At 37.4% G+C, this 18464-nt stretch overlaps 1 protein-coding gene across 2 annotated transcripts in view; it reads right to left on the bottom strand.

The window, feature by feature from the left end:
• Positions 1 to 18464, bottom strand: part of ZDHHC14 (zDHHC palmitoyltransferase 14) — a 57861-nt gene extending 39397 nt beyond the window's left edge. The window contains exons 1-2 of one of the 2 annotated variants that reach the window (XM_083379560.1): positions 16515 to 18464; positions 3317 to 3489 (exon numbers count right to left, since the gene is read on the bottom strand). In XM_083379560.1, coding sequence (XP_083235686.1) covers positions 3317 to 3489; positions 16515 to 16765 — 424 coding nt within the window. In that variant the 5' untranslated portion in view covers positions 16766 to 18464. The remainder of the gene's footprint in view (positions 1 to 3316; positions 3490 to 16514) is intronic. The other variant, XM_083379561.1, reaches the window with a different exon arrangement.

The raw sequence follows: 18464 nt of genomic DNA, 5'->3' as shown, positions 1-18464 counted from the left end.
AGCATCATTTTCCTGCCTCCCCCAAGGTCATCCACACAGTCCCCCCAAGCTCATCCAATTAGCTTTCTGACAAGAACTAGTCACAGTTTTTCAATTTCCAACCTGATGCCTTAATGGCAAACAGGCTCACTTGATGCCACATTATAAAAAATCTTATCATATATTAGATACATATAATTATTTTAATCCCTGGCTTATTTTACATTCCAATATTTTAATTTGCTGTCTGGAATCAATACATACTTTTCAGCTTGCTCCAACATCTACACACAAGCAGCGTATATGTAATCATGTGTAAAGCTTCGCTTTCAGAATTTTCTTTACTACATTTTTAAAAAAACTAAACTATAAATTAAGCCTTTTGTTTTTTTATTTAAAAAGTTTTACAATACATTTTAACTTTAATCCCCCCTCCCCCACCCCTATCCAACCCTCCCTATCCCTCCCCCCCACTCCCTCCCCCCCCCCCGACTTCCCAGAGCTAAATACAGGGCATAAAATCAAAAAACAAACATAGACACCCTTATGTTATCAACAATAAACTATAAATTCTATCTCTCTCTAGCTCATATAAAATGAATACAAACAATATTAACATTACAAATAAAGTAGAGAGAAAAAAAAGAGGAAAACAGAAAAAAAGCTTTGCTCAAAATAAATTTTCTTAATCCCAGTCCTTATTCATATTAATTTCAAAAAAAAAGAAAAAGAAAAAAGAAAAGAAAAAAAAAACAAAAAAAACTTTCACCTGCTATTTACATTCTCCCACCTTTCTCTAATTTCCAAACAATTTCTCAGTTACACGCCAAAAGTGCCTATCTCTGTTAGTCTTAATAATCTCCAACCAAACTAAACTACGATCAAAAATAGTTCTTGCATGTATCACACCAAATGTCTCACAGTTCCAAATCATCCTTAAATTCAAATAAAAGTTCAAATACAAAGAATATATATAAAAAAAGATTTAGGCAATCTCTAAGACAGCTTGTTATTAATTAGGAGCTTGCATACCCATTCTTAGTTCAACACATACTTTAAATCCATTACCCTAATATACTTTTCTAGCAAGCAATCTTAAATTGTGTAAAATATTAACAAAAAGAAAAAAAAGAAAAAAAACCTTCTTTCTCCTCTATAATAATTTTACTCCATTGACATTCTAATCTAAAAATTAATCAGCAATCTTAACGCCCCAAAACTTTTGGAGCACCTCTGTCATGACCCCCAAAACTTCTTTAGACCGCTCCTCTCTCACATCTTCACTATAAGCACGCTTTGGAGATTCCATAACTTTCTGCTGATCTTGCTCTTGCTCTCGTCTCGCTCTTCTTAGGGCGGCACGCGTCATCTTCTGGCCTCCTGCAGCAACCGATGAAACTGTGACTTGATCCCCTCCAACACCATTGTCCTCTGTCTGTCTATCTGTAACGTCTTGAGCCTTTCCCCCACCGTATCCTTTTGCAGCTTCCAAAAATGATAGGGGGGTTGCTTTTAACACATTACTATAAAAATCACGTGCCTGAGCCACAGTAACCAAACGATGTCTTTTACCTTCTAAACTTAATATCACGTTTCTTAAGTTCCTGTACCAAAAATGCAAAATCTTTCCTTCTCCTTAGGATCTTCGGAGGGATCTCTTTTAAAACCAAAACTTCTTGCTCATCCACTACCAAATTAGTATCATAAGCAGCTTGAATAACTTCATCTCTCGTTACTCTCTTTGTAAAATAGACCACCACATCTCTGGGTAACTTCTTCTGTCTTGCAATCCATGAATTTACACAAAAAACTTTGTCCATATTTCCCTTAATTTCAGATGCTGACTGGCCCAGTACCCCTTCCAGAGCCTCAGAAATCAGCTGCTTTAAATCTTCTTTACCATTCTCCTTTAAACCCCTAATTCTAATAGCATACTGCATCTGATTATACTGAACAAGGCTCAATTCTTCATCCATTTTATCCCTTATATTTTCATTTTCTAATACCTTTGCTTCTAATATAGAGTTCTTTTGACTGAGATCCTCCACTTTTATATCCAGCTGTAGCACACATTCAGCTACGGATTCAACCTTAGACAAAATGTCCCGCCTCATTGCTCTCAGCTTCTCTTCTATCTTCTTCTCCAATTTCTCCATTTTCTCCTCCATTTTCTCCTCCAGCTTTTTCAACTTTTCATCCATCATATCAGACATCAATTGTACATGCTTTCCAAGAGCGTCTTGTAAATCCTTAAGCGTCAATGCCGGGGGAGATGCAGGAGGAAACAAAGCTTGCAATGAGGTCTCTTGCACCAGGGAAGACCCCACATTCCGAAGAGCTTTAGAAGTTTTAGCCGCCATCTTCCCCCACTTTCACTTATTACTCACTTTCACTTTGAAGCTATAAAATCCATTGAGCTAGAGAGTAAAAATAAAGAGTCCACTTCACCTTGACCTCCTGTACCGCTCTGCCTGCTTCTTGATAATCAAAAGTATTTCCATTTGGCAGGGGTGGTTGCTAACGCCTGGCTCTGCTCCAATAATCCCAGAGCAGAGGCGCTGCGCAGCTCGGAGCAACCCAGGCTTCGGAGGGGCTCATCCTTCAGCCGCCCAAGCTCTCAGCTCAGGCGGCCCCAGAGAGCTCAACCCCTACCTGGGGCCTCACCCCCTCCTCTTCTCCCGAGGAGGGGGCTTCAAATCCATCTAAACAGCTGATCGGCGCTGTTTACGATGAAAAAACACAGCTGCGGAGCAGGCAGCCTGAAAACGGCTGTCTTCGGCGTCGCGTCGCCACCGGAAGTCTTTTGATTGTTGTAAAGAAGACACTGAATTCATTACTTTACCAATTTATATTGCCATTTGAATCAAGTGTATTATCTGTGATCAGGGTCTATGACATAATAAAACAATAGTATAAAACAATTTTTAAAGCTATATAAAATGCACAAATTGTAAAATTAATTTAGTTGATCATTCAGCTAGCTGCACATTTTGCATTAAGTAACCGGAAATTGAGACAGATTTAGAGTAACAGAGTTAGGAATATCTGAAAGTAAAAATAGTAAGTAACATCGGTTAGATTAACTAGACCAGGGGTAGGCAACCTTGGTTCTTTTATGACTCATGGACTTCAACTCCCAGAATTCCTGAGCCAGCATGGCTCAGCTTGGAAACATCTCCCTTTTCCCTCAGCATGGCTGGCTCAGGAATTCTGGGAGCTGAAGTCCACAAGTTATAGTTATGGACAAGTTATGGACTAGACAATCTGCCAAAATGCGGGCTTAACAACTGGCATTTAAGAGAGAAATAAAATGTGAAACAGAGAGACTACAACAGACCTTCTGTGTTACCTATTTGCCTTTCTAGATCTGCTGCTTCATCTGGTGTTGCACGAGGCAGGACTCCAGGATCACTAAAACTAGTACGTAGCAAGGTCCCCATAACAAAAAAGAACAGAATTGCTCCAACTGCGGGAATTGCAGGTGTAATCTTCTCAGATAAATATGGACAACTGTAAAATAAGGAAAATAAAATATTAAGAATAATTTAATTTAATTTAATTTAATTTATTGAGATTTTTATACCGCCCTTCTCCCAAGGGGACTCAGGGCGGTTCACAGGGCATAAATATAAATAACAATACAAACATTAAAAAAACAATTAAATCAATGCCCAAGTTAAAACCAATAATAAAACAAACCTATATAAAAAACCCATGTACCCCCATCAGGCCAGACCCGCTAGTTCAAATAAATGGGTCTTCAACCCGCGACGGAAGGATCGGAGGTCTGATGCCATCCGGAGCTCTACCGGCAGCTGGTTCCATAACGCCGGAGCACCCACAGAGAAGGCCCTCCCCCTGGGGGCCGCCAGTCGACATTTCTTGACAGGAGGCACCCTGAGGAGGCCCTCTCTGTGGGCGCGCACAGGGCGGAGGGGAGTCGACGCCGGCAGCAGGTGGTCCTCGAGGTATCGCGGACCCATGCCATGTAGGGACTTAAAGATCATAACCAAAACCTTGAACCTTACCCGGAAGACAACTGGTAACCAATGCAGCTCACGGAGCAAAGGTGTAACATGGGAGTACCGGGAAACTCCCAAGACAACTCTCGCGGCCGCATTCTGTACCAGTTGGAGCCTCCGAGTAGTCTTCAAGGGAAGTCCCATGTAGAGAGCGTTACAGTAGTCTAGGCGAGAGGTCACGAGCGCATGAGTGACCGTGCATAAGGCCTCCCGGTCCAGATAGGGTCGCAACTGGCGCACCAGGCGAACCTGGGCGAAAGCCCCCCTAGTCACGGCCACTATATGATCCTCCAGAGTGAGTCATGAATCTAGGAGGACTCCCAAGTTGCAAGCCCTATCCACAGGGGGTAAAAGCTCACCCCCCATAGAAAGAGATGGAACATCCCAGATGTCCCGGGAAGCCGGAATGTACAGCCACTCAGTCTTGTCAGGGTTGAGTTGAAGTCTGTTCCTCCCCATCCAGACCCGAACCGCCTCCAGGCAACGGGACATCACAGAGAGGGCATCACTGGGGTGGTTTGGGGTCGAAATAAAAAGTTGGGTATCATCAGCATATTGATGATACCCAACTCCAAAACCACGAATGATCTCACCCAGCGGTTTCATATAGATGTTGAACAGGAGAGGCGAGAGGACCGACCCCTGAGGAACTCCACAAGTGAGAGTCCTAGGGGTCGACCTCTGCCCCCCTGCCAACACCGACTGCGAGCGTCCCAGGAGATAGGAGGAGAACCACTGGAAAACCGTGCCTCCCACTCCCAATCCCCTGAGACGCTGCAGCAGGATACCATGGTCGATGGTATCGAAAGCCGCCGAGAGGTCTAATAGGACTAGGACAGAGGAATATCCCCTATCCCGAGCCCTCCAGAGGCTACATAAGGCTACATAAAAATCAGCAAGTACCCACAACTGATCTTGCAGGTGATGGAGTAAAGAATTACTTCAAAGCCATCTATATTAATAATCATTTCAGCAAAAACTCTGAAAATCTAAGTCTGATCTCACTTTGTTCTCAGTTGTATCGTACCTAAAAAAAATTTTTTTTAAAAAAAAAAATTCTTATGCCATTCTTCCATCTCATAATGATTGAGAACTGCATTCAGGTTAAGATGCAATCTTCTGATTCAGCTATTTGCATTAATGTAGAGTAAGAGAAATGCAGAAAAGATCAGTTGATGATTAAACCCCAGAATAAGGAATACATGTTGCATCCCCCTGCACCTACGTCATTTTTATTTTAATACTGTAAGTAGGTTATAAAAGTATGAGAAAATATAACATAGAAAATGTTTATTTTCAGTCTTTCACTCCCGTCTTTTGGCTTTAAAGATTACATTGGGCACAAAAAGGTGTTCAGAGCATAAGAAACATTTTTCTATTTAAGAATTAATCTATATGTTACAAAAATATTATTAAAGTTAATAGTCTAAATAATTTCATTAGTTATCTTAACTGATATTTTAAAAAATATTTTAAAAACTAACATCATAAGTCTTTTACACAGCATCAAAAGAATTGCAATAAAGGGTGCAACTACTATTATTATCTTTACACTACATATATTTATATGTTAGATGGAGAGTGAGTTTGTTTCAGCTAGTGGTTAAGACATCAGGTTAGAAACCAGGAAACTATGAGTTCTAACCCCAATTTAGGCATGAAAATTGGCTGGGGAACTTTGGGCCAGTCAGTCTCTCTCAGCCCATGATGTTAGGCTTGGGTGACAAGCTAGTCAGCCAATTCCTATCATAATCAAGGGATCAACGCAGACCTTGAACTTGCGGGAAAACTTTACTTATGTTTAATGTAAGAAAAAATATTATACATTAAACAGTGTGAAAATTCCAACTAGAATTTCTAGAATATCTAGAATATCTTAATTTTTGTAACTAGATTTTTCCCCCAAAATGTTAAATTAACAATATAGTATGAACTTGATAGAATACTCTCATTTACTTGTTAAACATCATATTGTATTATCATGACTGCCAGTTTCTGATGAAAAGGTCTAAAGCGATAGAACAATTACACTAATATATTGATACATACATAACAATGTGCTAGAGTTGTTTAATGCATACTATGTAAGTTGTGTCACTTGTTCCATGCTACGGGAATTACTAAATACTCCAGGAAATCTTATTTGTGGCTTACTTTGTGTTACATTACAAAAAAGGTTGAGAAAAATTCTTCCCTCTAAACCAGGGGTCCCCAACTCCCAGTCCGTGGACTGGTAATGGGCCACGGCATGTCAGCAACCGGTCCGCACAAAGAAAGCCCCATCTATGCGATGCAGGCAGCACACAAAACCACGCACTCTCTGGTCCGTGGAAAAACCTTTCTCTGCGGAACCCGTCCCTTGGTGCCAAAAAGGTTGGAGACCTCTGCTCTAAACTAAGGAGAACAAAAAATCCTAGTGCGCATGTAACTCTAAAGAAGTAGCAAACAGGTCTTCTGGTATGCTTGACTGTTCCTGCCAGCAGGAAAAATTAAGCAAGTACAATCAAATGACATTTCTCAGCAAGCTTGCTCAATCAAGATATCCTAGAATCCTGACTTTATGTGTAAACTGACCATGGATTCACTGTAATAAAAACTGGTCAGTTATGAATCACAAATATCACTGAAACATATATTTGGCTGAACCAATTTATCACTTACACATTTACACACATAGAAGTTATGCTACTATGTCTTTTAAAATAACATATGATTTAGAATATTTATTTGAACTGTTTTATCTCAGTCTACTCATACTTAAAGTAACCCATAATTACACTAACCCAAGTATTTCAAATACAAACATCAATTAAAATTTGTTAATACCTAAGAAAAGTAAAATATAAGAATAAGACAATAAATCACAAAGCAAAATGCTCCCAAATGTAAGAGTATACTACACTTGGGGGAGGGGGGGACAAGAAAAGGACAACAGAATATTTTTGCTAAATCTGGTCATCCTCTAAAGCGTTTATACAGAATAGAGCTGGAAGGGACCTTGGAGGTCTTCTAGTCCAGCCCCCTGCTCAAGCAGAAAAACCTATACTATCTAAGACAACTGACTGTCTAGCCTCTTCTTAAAAATCTCCAGTGATGGAGCGCCCACTATTTCTCAAGGCAAGCTGTTCCATTGGTTAATTGCCCTCACTGTCAGGAAGTTTCTCCTTAATTCCAGGTTGTTTCTCTCTTTGATCAGTTTCCAACCAGTTTCTTGTCCTGCCCTCTGGTGATTTGGTGAATAATGTGACCCTGTCTTCTTTGTGGCAGCCCCTCAAATACTGGAATACTGCTATCATCTCTCCGCTATTTCTTTTTTTCTTTAGACTACCAGCCAAACCCAAGTCCTGCAGTCGTTCTTTGTATGTTTTAGTCTCCAGGCCTTTGATCATCTTAGTTGCTCTTCTCTGAATTTTTTTCAGACTCTCAACATCTTTTTGGTGATATGGTGACCAAAATTGGCTGCAGTATTCAAGGTGTGGTCTTACTAGGGTTTTATAAAGCGGTACTAATACTTTGCATGTTCTCGATTCTATGCCTCTGTTTATACAACCCAGGATTGTATTAGCTTTTTTGGCTGTGGCTGCTGCACCACAATGCTGTTTATGGCAAAATGCAAATTTTCTTTTCCTGGATATCAAGTATTTGAAATCTCAGCACATTGCTTAATGTGCAAGTCAGTGATTTTATATAACAGGAAATGGATAACATGTGCAGAAGATTTATAAATATTTCTGTTTAGATAAACAAGGTTGAGTCCAAAATGAATGAATTAATTACAACAACCGTAAGTGCCAGATGTTTCTAAATGTTAATTTTGGCTATGGCATCCACGTTAGTTATGCCTAATTCAGGAAAAGGCAAACAAACTGTATCTGTTCAATCCATGATAGGGAAAGGATGTGAAATAAGAAGTATAGAATGGGAATTCCCTCCTTCATTTCCTTTCCTTATTTATCCTTTCTTGTATATAGTTTGTCTGTGTAAACATAATATTATACAACAACAATTTTGAACAAAAATACATGTGTTACAAATGCATTTAATATTGAGTCACTTGCTGGCACTAAGATTGTTTCAAAAGTCTTTTCCTTCAATGTTTTCTTATTTCTCTAATTAATTTTGCCAATTTCTGGGATATATATTAAGATCTAAAGGCAAGCATTAACGTTGAGATGCTGGCAAGTCTAACTTTTCACAACCTATATTCTTATCAACAGAAAAGGACTACTTTCCAGGAAGGCTGGATATACTGATTTTTTTTTTTAAAAAAAATCAAATTTAGGCAAATCATATAGCTTTAATAAATGATAATGTCTTTAAGAAGACCGTGCTTCAAGTTTAACTTATAGGGCAAAACACCATTTATGTAACAAAATATTTTAATGAAATATGGTGATGAAGATACCTTCAAAGAGGTAAGAGTATTCAGGAAGGGAGAAGTAAAGAAGTAAAAGGAAGAATATAACATTGTTTATTTGAGCAAGATTAAATGAAATATGTGTTACTTTTGGCTATCGTTTTGGGACTTTTTGCTGACATCAAGACTGAAACATGGATTATTTATATATATGAGATGGGATACAGGTGGAAGATAAATGTTTTTAATATTAAGAGAGTGTGAAGAGTTACTAAATTTATGTGATGAAGGTTGGAAGGCATTTCTTTATTATCTTTTTTATTCTTTTCTTTTTTCTTGAACTTTTTACTGCTATTTTATTTTTTCCTTTAAGTTTAGTTTATATTAGAGTTTACTATTACGATCAAAATTCTTAATCAAAATTTTATACACAGATATAATAAATTTTGAAAGAAGACACTCTTTTAACAAGAATGATTAATTGGAATGATTAATTAAAGTCTAAATTATTTTGTTAAAGAAAATTAAGTGTCCTTCCTGCTTGCATGTTATCAAAATCAAAAGCAACAGCAAAAGACTGATTCAGTTTCCATGACCAAATGGATACCTATCATGTCTTCCTAAAAATTGTTATCTCTTTCCCCAATAAAAGCATAAACAAAAGGTCAACATCTGGAGTCTAAATAATGTTATTATTCAGTTGAATGAATTCTTCATCATGTTTGGTACACCAGCTCACTAAGCACTACGGTAAGAGAAAAAGCAGCAAAATATGGGCTCCATTCAGCATCTTAGCACAGTAATCTTATGTTCATAAAGAATCTAAAACATATTCTGAATACTCAGACGGATGATAAACAGAGCTATGTAACATTAAAATTGTATGATTAATGAACATTTACCGGTAGCTTCTAAAAGCATTTGCAATTTCTTTGGACAGTTCAGTAGTTATTTCTAGAACAAAATTTCATAAATTTCTTCTCACGATCTCTACTGACATTACAACTACTGTGAACAATAATGGCTGTACATTTGTATTAAGAAGATAATATTCTTTCTTTCTCATAAATATGACCAGATTATAAAAATTATCCTCAGCCAATTATGCTGGCATTTCTATCAACCCGAACATAACTAACATAACTACCAGAGAACAAAGTATATTATATAGCTGAATAAACCTGTGAAACATTTTATTAGTAAATGTAAATCCACGCTGAAGGCATTCAGGCATTTAAAAAAATGTAACAATTTGAATATATGCTGCTTGCATAATTATTTAGTTGTTAATACCCACTTAGGATTTGGATTGGCTGCAACAATAACTCAGAGTAAGAATGCTTTAAAACAAGTTATAGTTTACAGAATCAAATGGATAAGTTCAGTTTTGTAATTAACTACTACAAAGCCACTAAGAGATTCTAAATTTTTGTTTCCATCTAACCACATAATTGGAGAACCATGAAATGTAGCATGTAATTTTACCATTTGACTATCAATTCATACATGATTGCTGGGACACCCAATATAATGCCTGAGGGTCTCTTTTCTTGATGACCTCCAGATTCTCTGTCCCACCCATTTTTTAAGTTAAGAAAAAAATTGAAAGTGCAAAGCATCAGCCTAAGGCATCATTTTCCAGAACATTTATTGGCCCCATTATGAACAAAAAACATTTATAAAAAATTGAAGTGGAAAAAAATGTAGAAGGAGGGATACAGAAGTAATGCTAGAAGGTGATAAACAGAGAAATCCTCAATAATCAGACCTCTGATAAAGAGCATTTTGCCACTGGTCATACCCATGCAGCAGCCATTTTGAAATTGCATTATACAAATATTTCAAAATTACAAATATGCTGAAGAATTCCAAAGGCCACATGCAAATATGCAGCTTTAGATTATTTTCATCAATGAACATGTATTAATGGTTTTCAGTCACTTGTCTAACTGGATTCGTTTTACCTAGTTTTAAGATTTGTGGAGAACTTAGTTATATTTTTGCAGAAATATTAAAAATTTAACAGGGTCACAAATATTTTAAGCACCACTGCATATAATTTTAATTATATTTAAGAAAATTAATTTTGTTACTGAAAGTTGTTACTAAACAACATTTCTCTGATACAATGACATGTCAGAAATCAATTACATTGTGTTGAGCACATGTATTTTCATAAAAGGAATACAAATAATAAAAATGGACATAAATGATGTTAAAATGGACAGCAAAATAAAAACACACAATATGAAAATGATCATTGGTTGACAGGAGACTATATAGAATATATATTGTAGTAATTTAAAGGCTATATTGAAAAGAAACCTAATAAACTCTTTCTGTTTTCTTTGCCGACATAATCTATCCATGAATGAATATCAACCGATTACTGCACTATGATGTAATCGCATAAAAAAAATTAACCAATATATTTTTTTTTAATTCCATAATGATAAATGGACAGGGTTTAGGGAGTTGACAGTGGGAGGCTGTAGTTTTACTGTGATTCTGTAAAATTTATCAGAAATGAAATATACCAACATATAAGAACCCAGTTAGTTAGCAGCATCTTGCAAAACATTATTGGTGTCATAAAGTTAAGAAGGATCAGACCAGATTAGGGACGTAACAGGAAACTCCAGTGCTGAAAGCTGGACTGTGAAGTTGAAAAACATCTCTGAAGAAGGCATGGCAAACCACTTCATATTGTTTCAAAAAAAACCCCAACCCTATGAAGTTACAAGGAGTCAAGACTGAATTAGATTTTATCGCAAAACGTACCAAAACGTACCAAAGATATGCAATTTCCACTAGAATTTACTTCAATGTAAAGTCTATTTTCCCTCACACAAAATAAGAAAGACAAAAATTATACCATAATTCATGACATTAAACTTGAAATGCATTTAAACACTATTAAAAATAAGCCAACTGCTTTGCTTAATCTTTTAGTCATTTGATATTTTAGGTTTATACTGAGTTTGAAGGATAATCATTTTTAAAAAGGTAGAATAGGTAACAGTGTAGACTGCAATTATTTTAGGTCTGAAAGAACATTAGACCATCCATCTAAACATCAGTTTGTCAATTAAATCTAATTCCTTCAAATTACCTCAGATTTCCAAAACATCTTGTTATGAAGTTCAAAAGGTCTTTGTACACAAATTAAAACTATTAATTCCAAAGTAATATACTCAATGCTAGTGGCACCATATCCCTCCCCCCAACAGGAGTAAATAAAATTTGCTGGCAAAAGCTTAATGATGTAAAAAAGTTGAACTTCATGAAGCCTCTGAAAAGAGAAAACTGTACACAGTATAGCAATTTGTCAGGAGAAGAAGGAATTTACCTGGAAGGGAGGAACTGAGGCAAAAACTGTCTAGGTAATTCAATCTATGTAATTGTAGAACTAATTTAATTATTTACTTTGTTACAGTGGAGCTCAACAATCATATAAAAAGTGTAGAATATGTAAAAAGCAGGCAACAACCCAAATAGCAATGTTGCCACCTTCTGCATTCGTACATGTCCAATGAGAATTTAAGCTGTTTTACAGTAATTATATCAATACTTTGAACAGAAACATTTCTCTGTTTTAAGAGCCATTTTCCTAACTATTGTAAAAATATGGAGTTACTGGTTATATATCAGCTTGCTTATTTATTTATTTATTTATTTATTTATTTATTTATTTATTTATTTTTATTTATTTATTTATTTATTTAGATTTATATTGTCCTAGATATCACAAAACTATTTGGATTGTGACCTGGATTGCAGCCGTTGTACTAGAATAACTAAAAAGAACCCATTATATACTCAACTAAATTATGGCAAAGAACAAATATTAATTGTATAAGAGAAAACATATTTATTTGGATATGAAGGAGTACTTTTTAAATGATGTTAAAACAGGTACTTACACCTACCATTTTCAAACTAACCATATGAACATATTTTTACTGTCTTTATCATTGCTTGTAAGACAGCCAAAGTTATGGTGTATGGATAGAAGTGTGTGTGTGTGTGTGTGTATACACAAACACAAACACACACAAAACATGTTAACATCTAGGACTGTTTTCTTACCAAGTACTCTGTATCAGTATTAGCCAGGAAGCAGAGTCTTAGGAAAAGGAAAGCAGTATTTAAAAATTCTGGCCTATGAAATTATAAGCTGTATCTTATTCAATATGAACAAGTCAATATCTCTTTCTAATGGTGTTATTTGTATTATATTAATTACACTCTATATTTATTGACTGCTTTAAGGTTTAGTATATCCAGCAATATATAATCCAATCTTATCCATTCCCACATTCCTGCAGCACAGTGTGCACAAACAAGTAAAGCCCCATCCGTGGGAGGCAGGCAAAACCACACACTCTTCGGTCTGCAGAAAAACCTTTCTCCACAGAACCGGTCCCTGGTGCCCAAAAGGTTGGGGACCTCTATTCCAGAGTTCTTTTTGAGCATTTCTACATATAAATGGGGCAAAGATGGCTTACCAATTAAAGACATTGAGCTTGTCAGTTGGAAAGCTGACAGCCCAGGTTTGAGACGCAAGTGGTGCATGAAGGGGTGAACTCATTACTTTCCCCAACTCCTGCCCACCTAGCAGTTCGAAAACATGCAAATGCAAGTAGATAAATAGATATCTTTACCCATAAACACATACACCCACTCATTCATTCTTCCATTCAATCATATCCAATTAATGGAAACTGCCTGGACAAGTCCCTGCAGCTTTCTTGGCAAGATTTTTTCAGAAGTGATTTTCCATTGCCTTTTTCCTAGGGCTAATAGAAAGTGACTGGCCTAAGATGACCCAGTTAGCTTCCTTACCAAGTCATAAAGGTAGGACTAGAACTCAGCGTCTCCAGGTTTCTAGCCTGATAACCACTACACCAAAATGACTCATATACATAGTATATGTATTTATCTGTATATTTCGTCTTTCCTCAGCAACAGCGAATTTAAAAGACACTATTCATCCACAAATGCATATGACATTAAGTCATATATTGACAAATGTTCAGTATTTTTAAAATTAAAGTTAATTCATCACATAACCCAAGATGATTAATGATATCAAAATGTCCAAAAACAAAGTTTGAAAATGTGATTTCCTTTTGTGCTTTCAATTCTTAAAGTGTGATAAAATATGCTACTATATACTAATAAAGTGCTCTATTATAATTGCAAGTTGTGTTGTACATAGTACTCTTTTAATAACTTTTAAACTGTAGAAGGAACTGGGATTTTGCATAGCAGCCTTTTAATAATGGGTCATACTTTGTGATTCCAGTCGTGCATGTTTACATATGGGCAAGGAAACTTTTAAATAATATATCAATATTTAATAATTAACATCTCAATGTAGATATAAAATTATTTATTTTGGCAGGTCTTGGTTTTCTTACCAGTGTAAGAAATACCAAAATATTCTGATTTTGAACTAATTCTTCTGGGGCATATGCATGGCTCTGAACTATGTAAAAGAAGAAAAGTCACTTTAAAGTATTTGAATTCTATAGTGCACTCCTGAGGAAATAACTGTTTCTTTTAAACGAAAAGTATTTTTTTCCTGCACTGTGCCTTGTTATCTGAAAAAGTAGCAACTGTTCTGAAAAACACTGAATTTTTCTCTTTGAAGGAAAAGAGAAATTAAAATGATGAATCTATGTGAAAAATAATAAGCTAAAATTAATGAAACAAATACAGCTTCCAACAGCTGAATACCCTTTGCCTTGTTTCTTTCTATTGGATCAATATAGTTTTCTGTGGATAAGGATTTGTAGTTAAGATTGCTTACACCATCATGCTTTAACATACAGGTGACGGGGAAAAAACCATCTGGGTGAACAAATATGTAATTATCACAACTCTATATAAATGCATCCCACCCCCAAAGAGAACGACTATCAACATATACTGATCATAAAATAATCTGGAGTAACTTTCACTAACTACTATTCAGATGGAGATCATGATCTCTGAGTTATGCAGTAACTTAGTTAGAAACGAAAAGCAGGTTGATTTGTCAAAAAGTTCTTTCAATAGCTTTGCCTTCTTTTCAATCACATCATTTTATAAATGAATATAAAATTGAAGACACACTATTTTTATCTATCTTTACAGGATTATGTAAAAAACCCACTACTTGTGTTTTCATTTTATAAAAAAATTGTTCCTGTAGAAAACCTCAACTGCAGGCAAGGCTAATTTTTTTCCAGAACAATCCAATAATACAATTGGTACAACCCAATTGTACCAATTAAGATGCTTTTGCAGGATATAACTTCAGCTGCTACTCTTTTATGCCAAGTGTAAATAATGTATGTTTTTAAATAAGGTGAGAAAACATCATAATGCATTAACGATTCATTAAATGGATTATCCAAAAGTAATTTCATTTAATTATCAAGATTCATAAATACAATTTCTGTATTTATCCAGAATTTCTGCTTGCTGTTAGAAAATGTATTTATATATATATTGGATAACCTATATACACAGATAATCCTCGACCTATGATTGCAATTGAACCCCAAATTTCTGTTGCTAAGCAAGACAGTTGTTAAGTGAATTTTGCTCATTTTACGACCATTTTGCCACAGTTGTTGGGTGAATCACTGCTGCTGTTAAGGTAGTAACAACATGGCAGTTAAGTAAATCTGGCTTTCTCATTGACTTTGTCAAAAGGGCGCAAAAGGTGATCACATGACCCTGGGACACTGCAACTATCATTAATGTAAGTCAGCTGCCAAACATCTGAATTTTGATCACGCAACCATGGGGTGTTTCAATGGTCTTAAGTATGAAAAATGGTCATAAGTCACTTTTTTCAGTGCTGCTGCAACTTCAAACAGTCACTAAACAAGTAGCTGTAAGTTGAGCACTACCTGTATTAGAAAATTTTATCTATTTTTATTGCAACATATATAATATATACTGAAATGTCTGCAAAGTAAATTTACAACTTATTAACTTTTCTTTACTCTATTATCATGAATATAATTTCAAGATATCAAGGTTGTAACATATTGATATGTACCAAGTACATCTGGAGAAAATATTTCCCCTTTTAAAAAGGGAACCTGTACTGATAACAGCACAGAGGGAAAAACAGAATAACAGTCAAGAAAAAGGGATATTATGAAATATCTTTAGCCTAAATCAGACGTGTCAAACACAAGGCCCGGGGGCCGGATGCGGCCCGCGAAGTGGTTTCATGCGGCCCGCGAAGCCATCCTGGAAACAGTGAGGGAACGGCCCCCACTGCCTTGGCCCTGGCCCAGAGTCTCTCCTTCTGCCAGAGACCCTCAGATCTGTCCCACTCCTGCCCAGGCCCCCATAGGCACCCTTGATGCGAATGATGTAGAGCTGGCCACACCCACCCAGTAGGCCATACGCACTCTAGCCATACCTACCCAGTAGGCCACACCCACCCTGGCCACACCCACCCGGCCCCCTGAGGGCAACCGCGATGCTGATGCGGCCCTCAATGAAATTGAGTTTGACACCCCTGGCCTAAATAGTTTTATCTCTTTGAAGAGTTAGCAACTTCAATGCAAAAACCAAAACAATCGTGTATTAGGTAGACTATACAAATGATATCCAACCTACCATATAACTTCATGGATTATGCCCATTAACAAACTATTAACCTGATATATATAACTTAATATAGAACATTTTGATTAGAACGGGAGAAAAATACAGCTTCTACATTGATTGCGGAAGTATTCTCAAGCATAAATATCTAGTTGCCTTAATAGAACTTTATGAAATGTCTAATTAGTACATTCTTCGATGAAAATTAATACTTTAAAATTCTGTATCATTTTAAACACTAACCCAACATTTTATGAAGCAATAGATTAGTTACTATGTGACGTAAGACTTCTTTCCACCATAAAAAAACCAGCAAGACTTTTAAACTGGAGTTGAAATCTCATCTGTCTCTAGACCATACCAAACTGAGAATTATTAAACTTCAAATTTTTCAAGAATGAAATTAAATATATAAATCATGAATGCAGTATAAATTACTTATACAACCTAGCATCAATGAGATACCTGAATTCTTGCAGAGTTCTATTAGTAAGAAACAGGTTTAAAAAAAGGGGGGGGGGATTTTTAATGGCACTTACTCAAATGCAAAAAAGAGTCCACTGGTAACCAAAATAAGAGCAAGTGTCAAGTAGAAGACTCCAGTCTGCCGTGCCATCATGATCCTTCCATTGCAAAAAAATTTGTTTCTTCCAGGGAAAATCTCCCATTTTCTCTTGGAAATGGTTTTCTTCTTATGGGGGGACTCCATGGGAGAAGAGGAGCTGTGAGTGCTGATCTGACTGTATTCACAGTCTTTCATGGGTCCTCCAACACCACCACCAGGACTCATTAATGGAGAATAAGGAGGAATCCCTCCAGCAATTCTTGCCTAAAACTTCTGAAGAAGACACTATTGGGTGTTTTATTAAAACAAGTTTATCATGGCATTTTAAAATTCCCAATTAACCGTGAAAAGATTTCAAAGCTGTCATTTATGAAATATAAGTACAGTAATCTTTCCCTTCTTCACAATTAAATAAAAAACAAAGTTGAAAGTGCATAATTATAGAATAAAATAGGAATGAAAAAAGCTTAGATATAAAAACAATTGTCAATTAAACAGGGAACTGTATGACTTTAAAGCATTCTGTCTTCTGTTTAAGAAACTGCCCAGTTTTACTTCATGTTTCACTTTTATAGTACTTGGGTCAGGTTTGGGGCAAGCAGTTTCTAAGCAAAATCCTCCTCAGAAAAATTTCTAAAAAACTTTTAAAAATAGAATTTGTATGAACTGTTCTGAACAATAACCAACTCTTCAGTTCAGCAACTGAAAAACAAACTACGATATCCGATTTTCTCTCACTGTGGTCTTTTTCTTCTTCCAACGGGCAAGAGATTAGTTCCTACTTTTTGTCCTTATAAAAGGCCATTTCAAACGCAAAATAAAAATGCGGTCAGTGCCATCCCTGGAAAAAGATACCAGAAATGGCATGTTTCGAGCCAGTCTTCATATTTTTTTTTATACGCCACTATAAAAAATATGCCAATTTCAAAGGAGAAAAAAGTGCAGAAGCAAAAGAAAAAAAATAAAGCTGTTTTCAGGCCACTTTATTATTGATTCGGGCTGTCAGGCAAAAAAAAATAAAAATATTTTCCAGTCTTAAAAGGTACTGGCTTCTACTTTTCTCCTCCGAGCCATGGGAGACCCCCACAAACTGCAATCCTAGTCCCGTTTTCCAGGAAAACCACAGCAGTAGCAACAACAGGAACCGTCCAGGAAAACGGCAAAGAGGTTTTGGCGTTCTGCTTCTAACTTTATCTGGGTTTATTCCCTGCAGCCCGCCCCCGTTTCCCCTTTTCAACAACGCCAAGGGGAGCGGAGGTGTGCGGAAGAAACCACCTGAACCACAGCGGCCGTCGCGGGACCAGCAGCAGCAGCAGCAGCAGCCGCCTCTCCCGTCGCCTTCTAGAATCCACGCGAAAAGCAGCTGCAGGCGAGAGAAAAGAGGCGACCCAGCGTTCACACGCAACCGCTTCGTGGCTCCCCGCGAGCAAACGCGGCCAACGTTAAAAGAGGAGGCGGAAGCAAAGGCGGCAGCTTTTTCTTCGGGAAGGCTCCTGGGAGAGAAGCGCACCGGGAGGGTGGGAATCACTCAGCACGGCGGTGGCGGCGGCAGGCGCAAGCCCGGTGGCGGCAGCAGCAGCAGCAGCCGCCTCCACCTCCCCTTCCGCGGCTCCTGCCTTTCAGTTTCATTGTCAGCCGCTTGGCAAGGCGGCGGCGGCAGCGGCGGCTCTGCCCGTGACCTCGGTCTTGGCCGGGGAAGGCAGGGCGGCCGCTTGGGCGCCTCTCTCACCGCCTACCTCCGCATGGCAGGGGCAGCCTCCGATCGCTTTATTTCCTAGACCGGTTTCCCCCTTCCGCTCTCTCTCTCTCGCTCGCTCGCTCCGCGCCCTGTCCTTCCCTTCCCAGCGACAGCAGAGGCCGCGTCGCTCGGCCCGGCGCGCACGCTAGCCGAGCCGCTCTTGCTCAGAAGCCGGCGACAGCGACT

This window comes from Vipera ursinii, assembly GCF_947247035.1.
Source record: "Vipera ursinii genome assembly, chromosome: 1".
In the NCBI taxonomy this organism is placed as follows: Eukaryota; Metazoa; Chordata; class Lepidosauria; order Squamata; family Viperidae; genus Vipera; species Vipera ursinii.
Note: the sequence above shows the minus strand (reverse complement) of the source record. Positions and strands in the feature narration are given on the sequence as shown.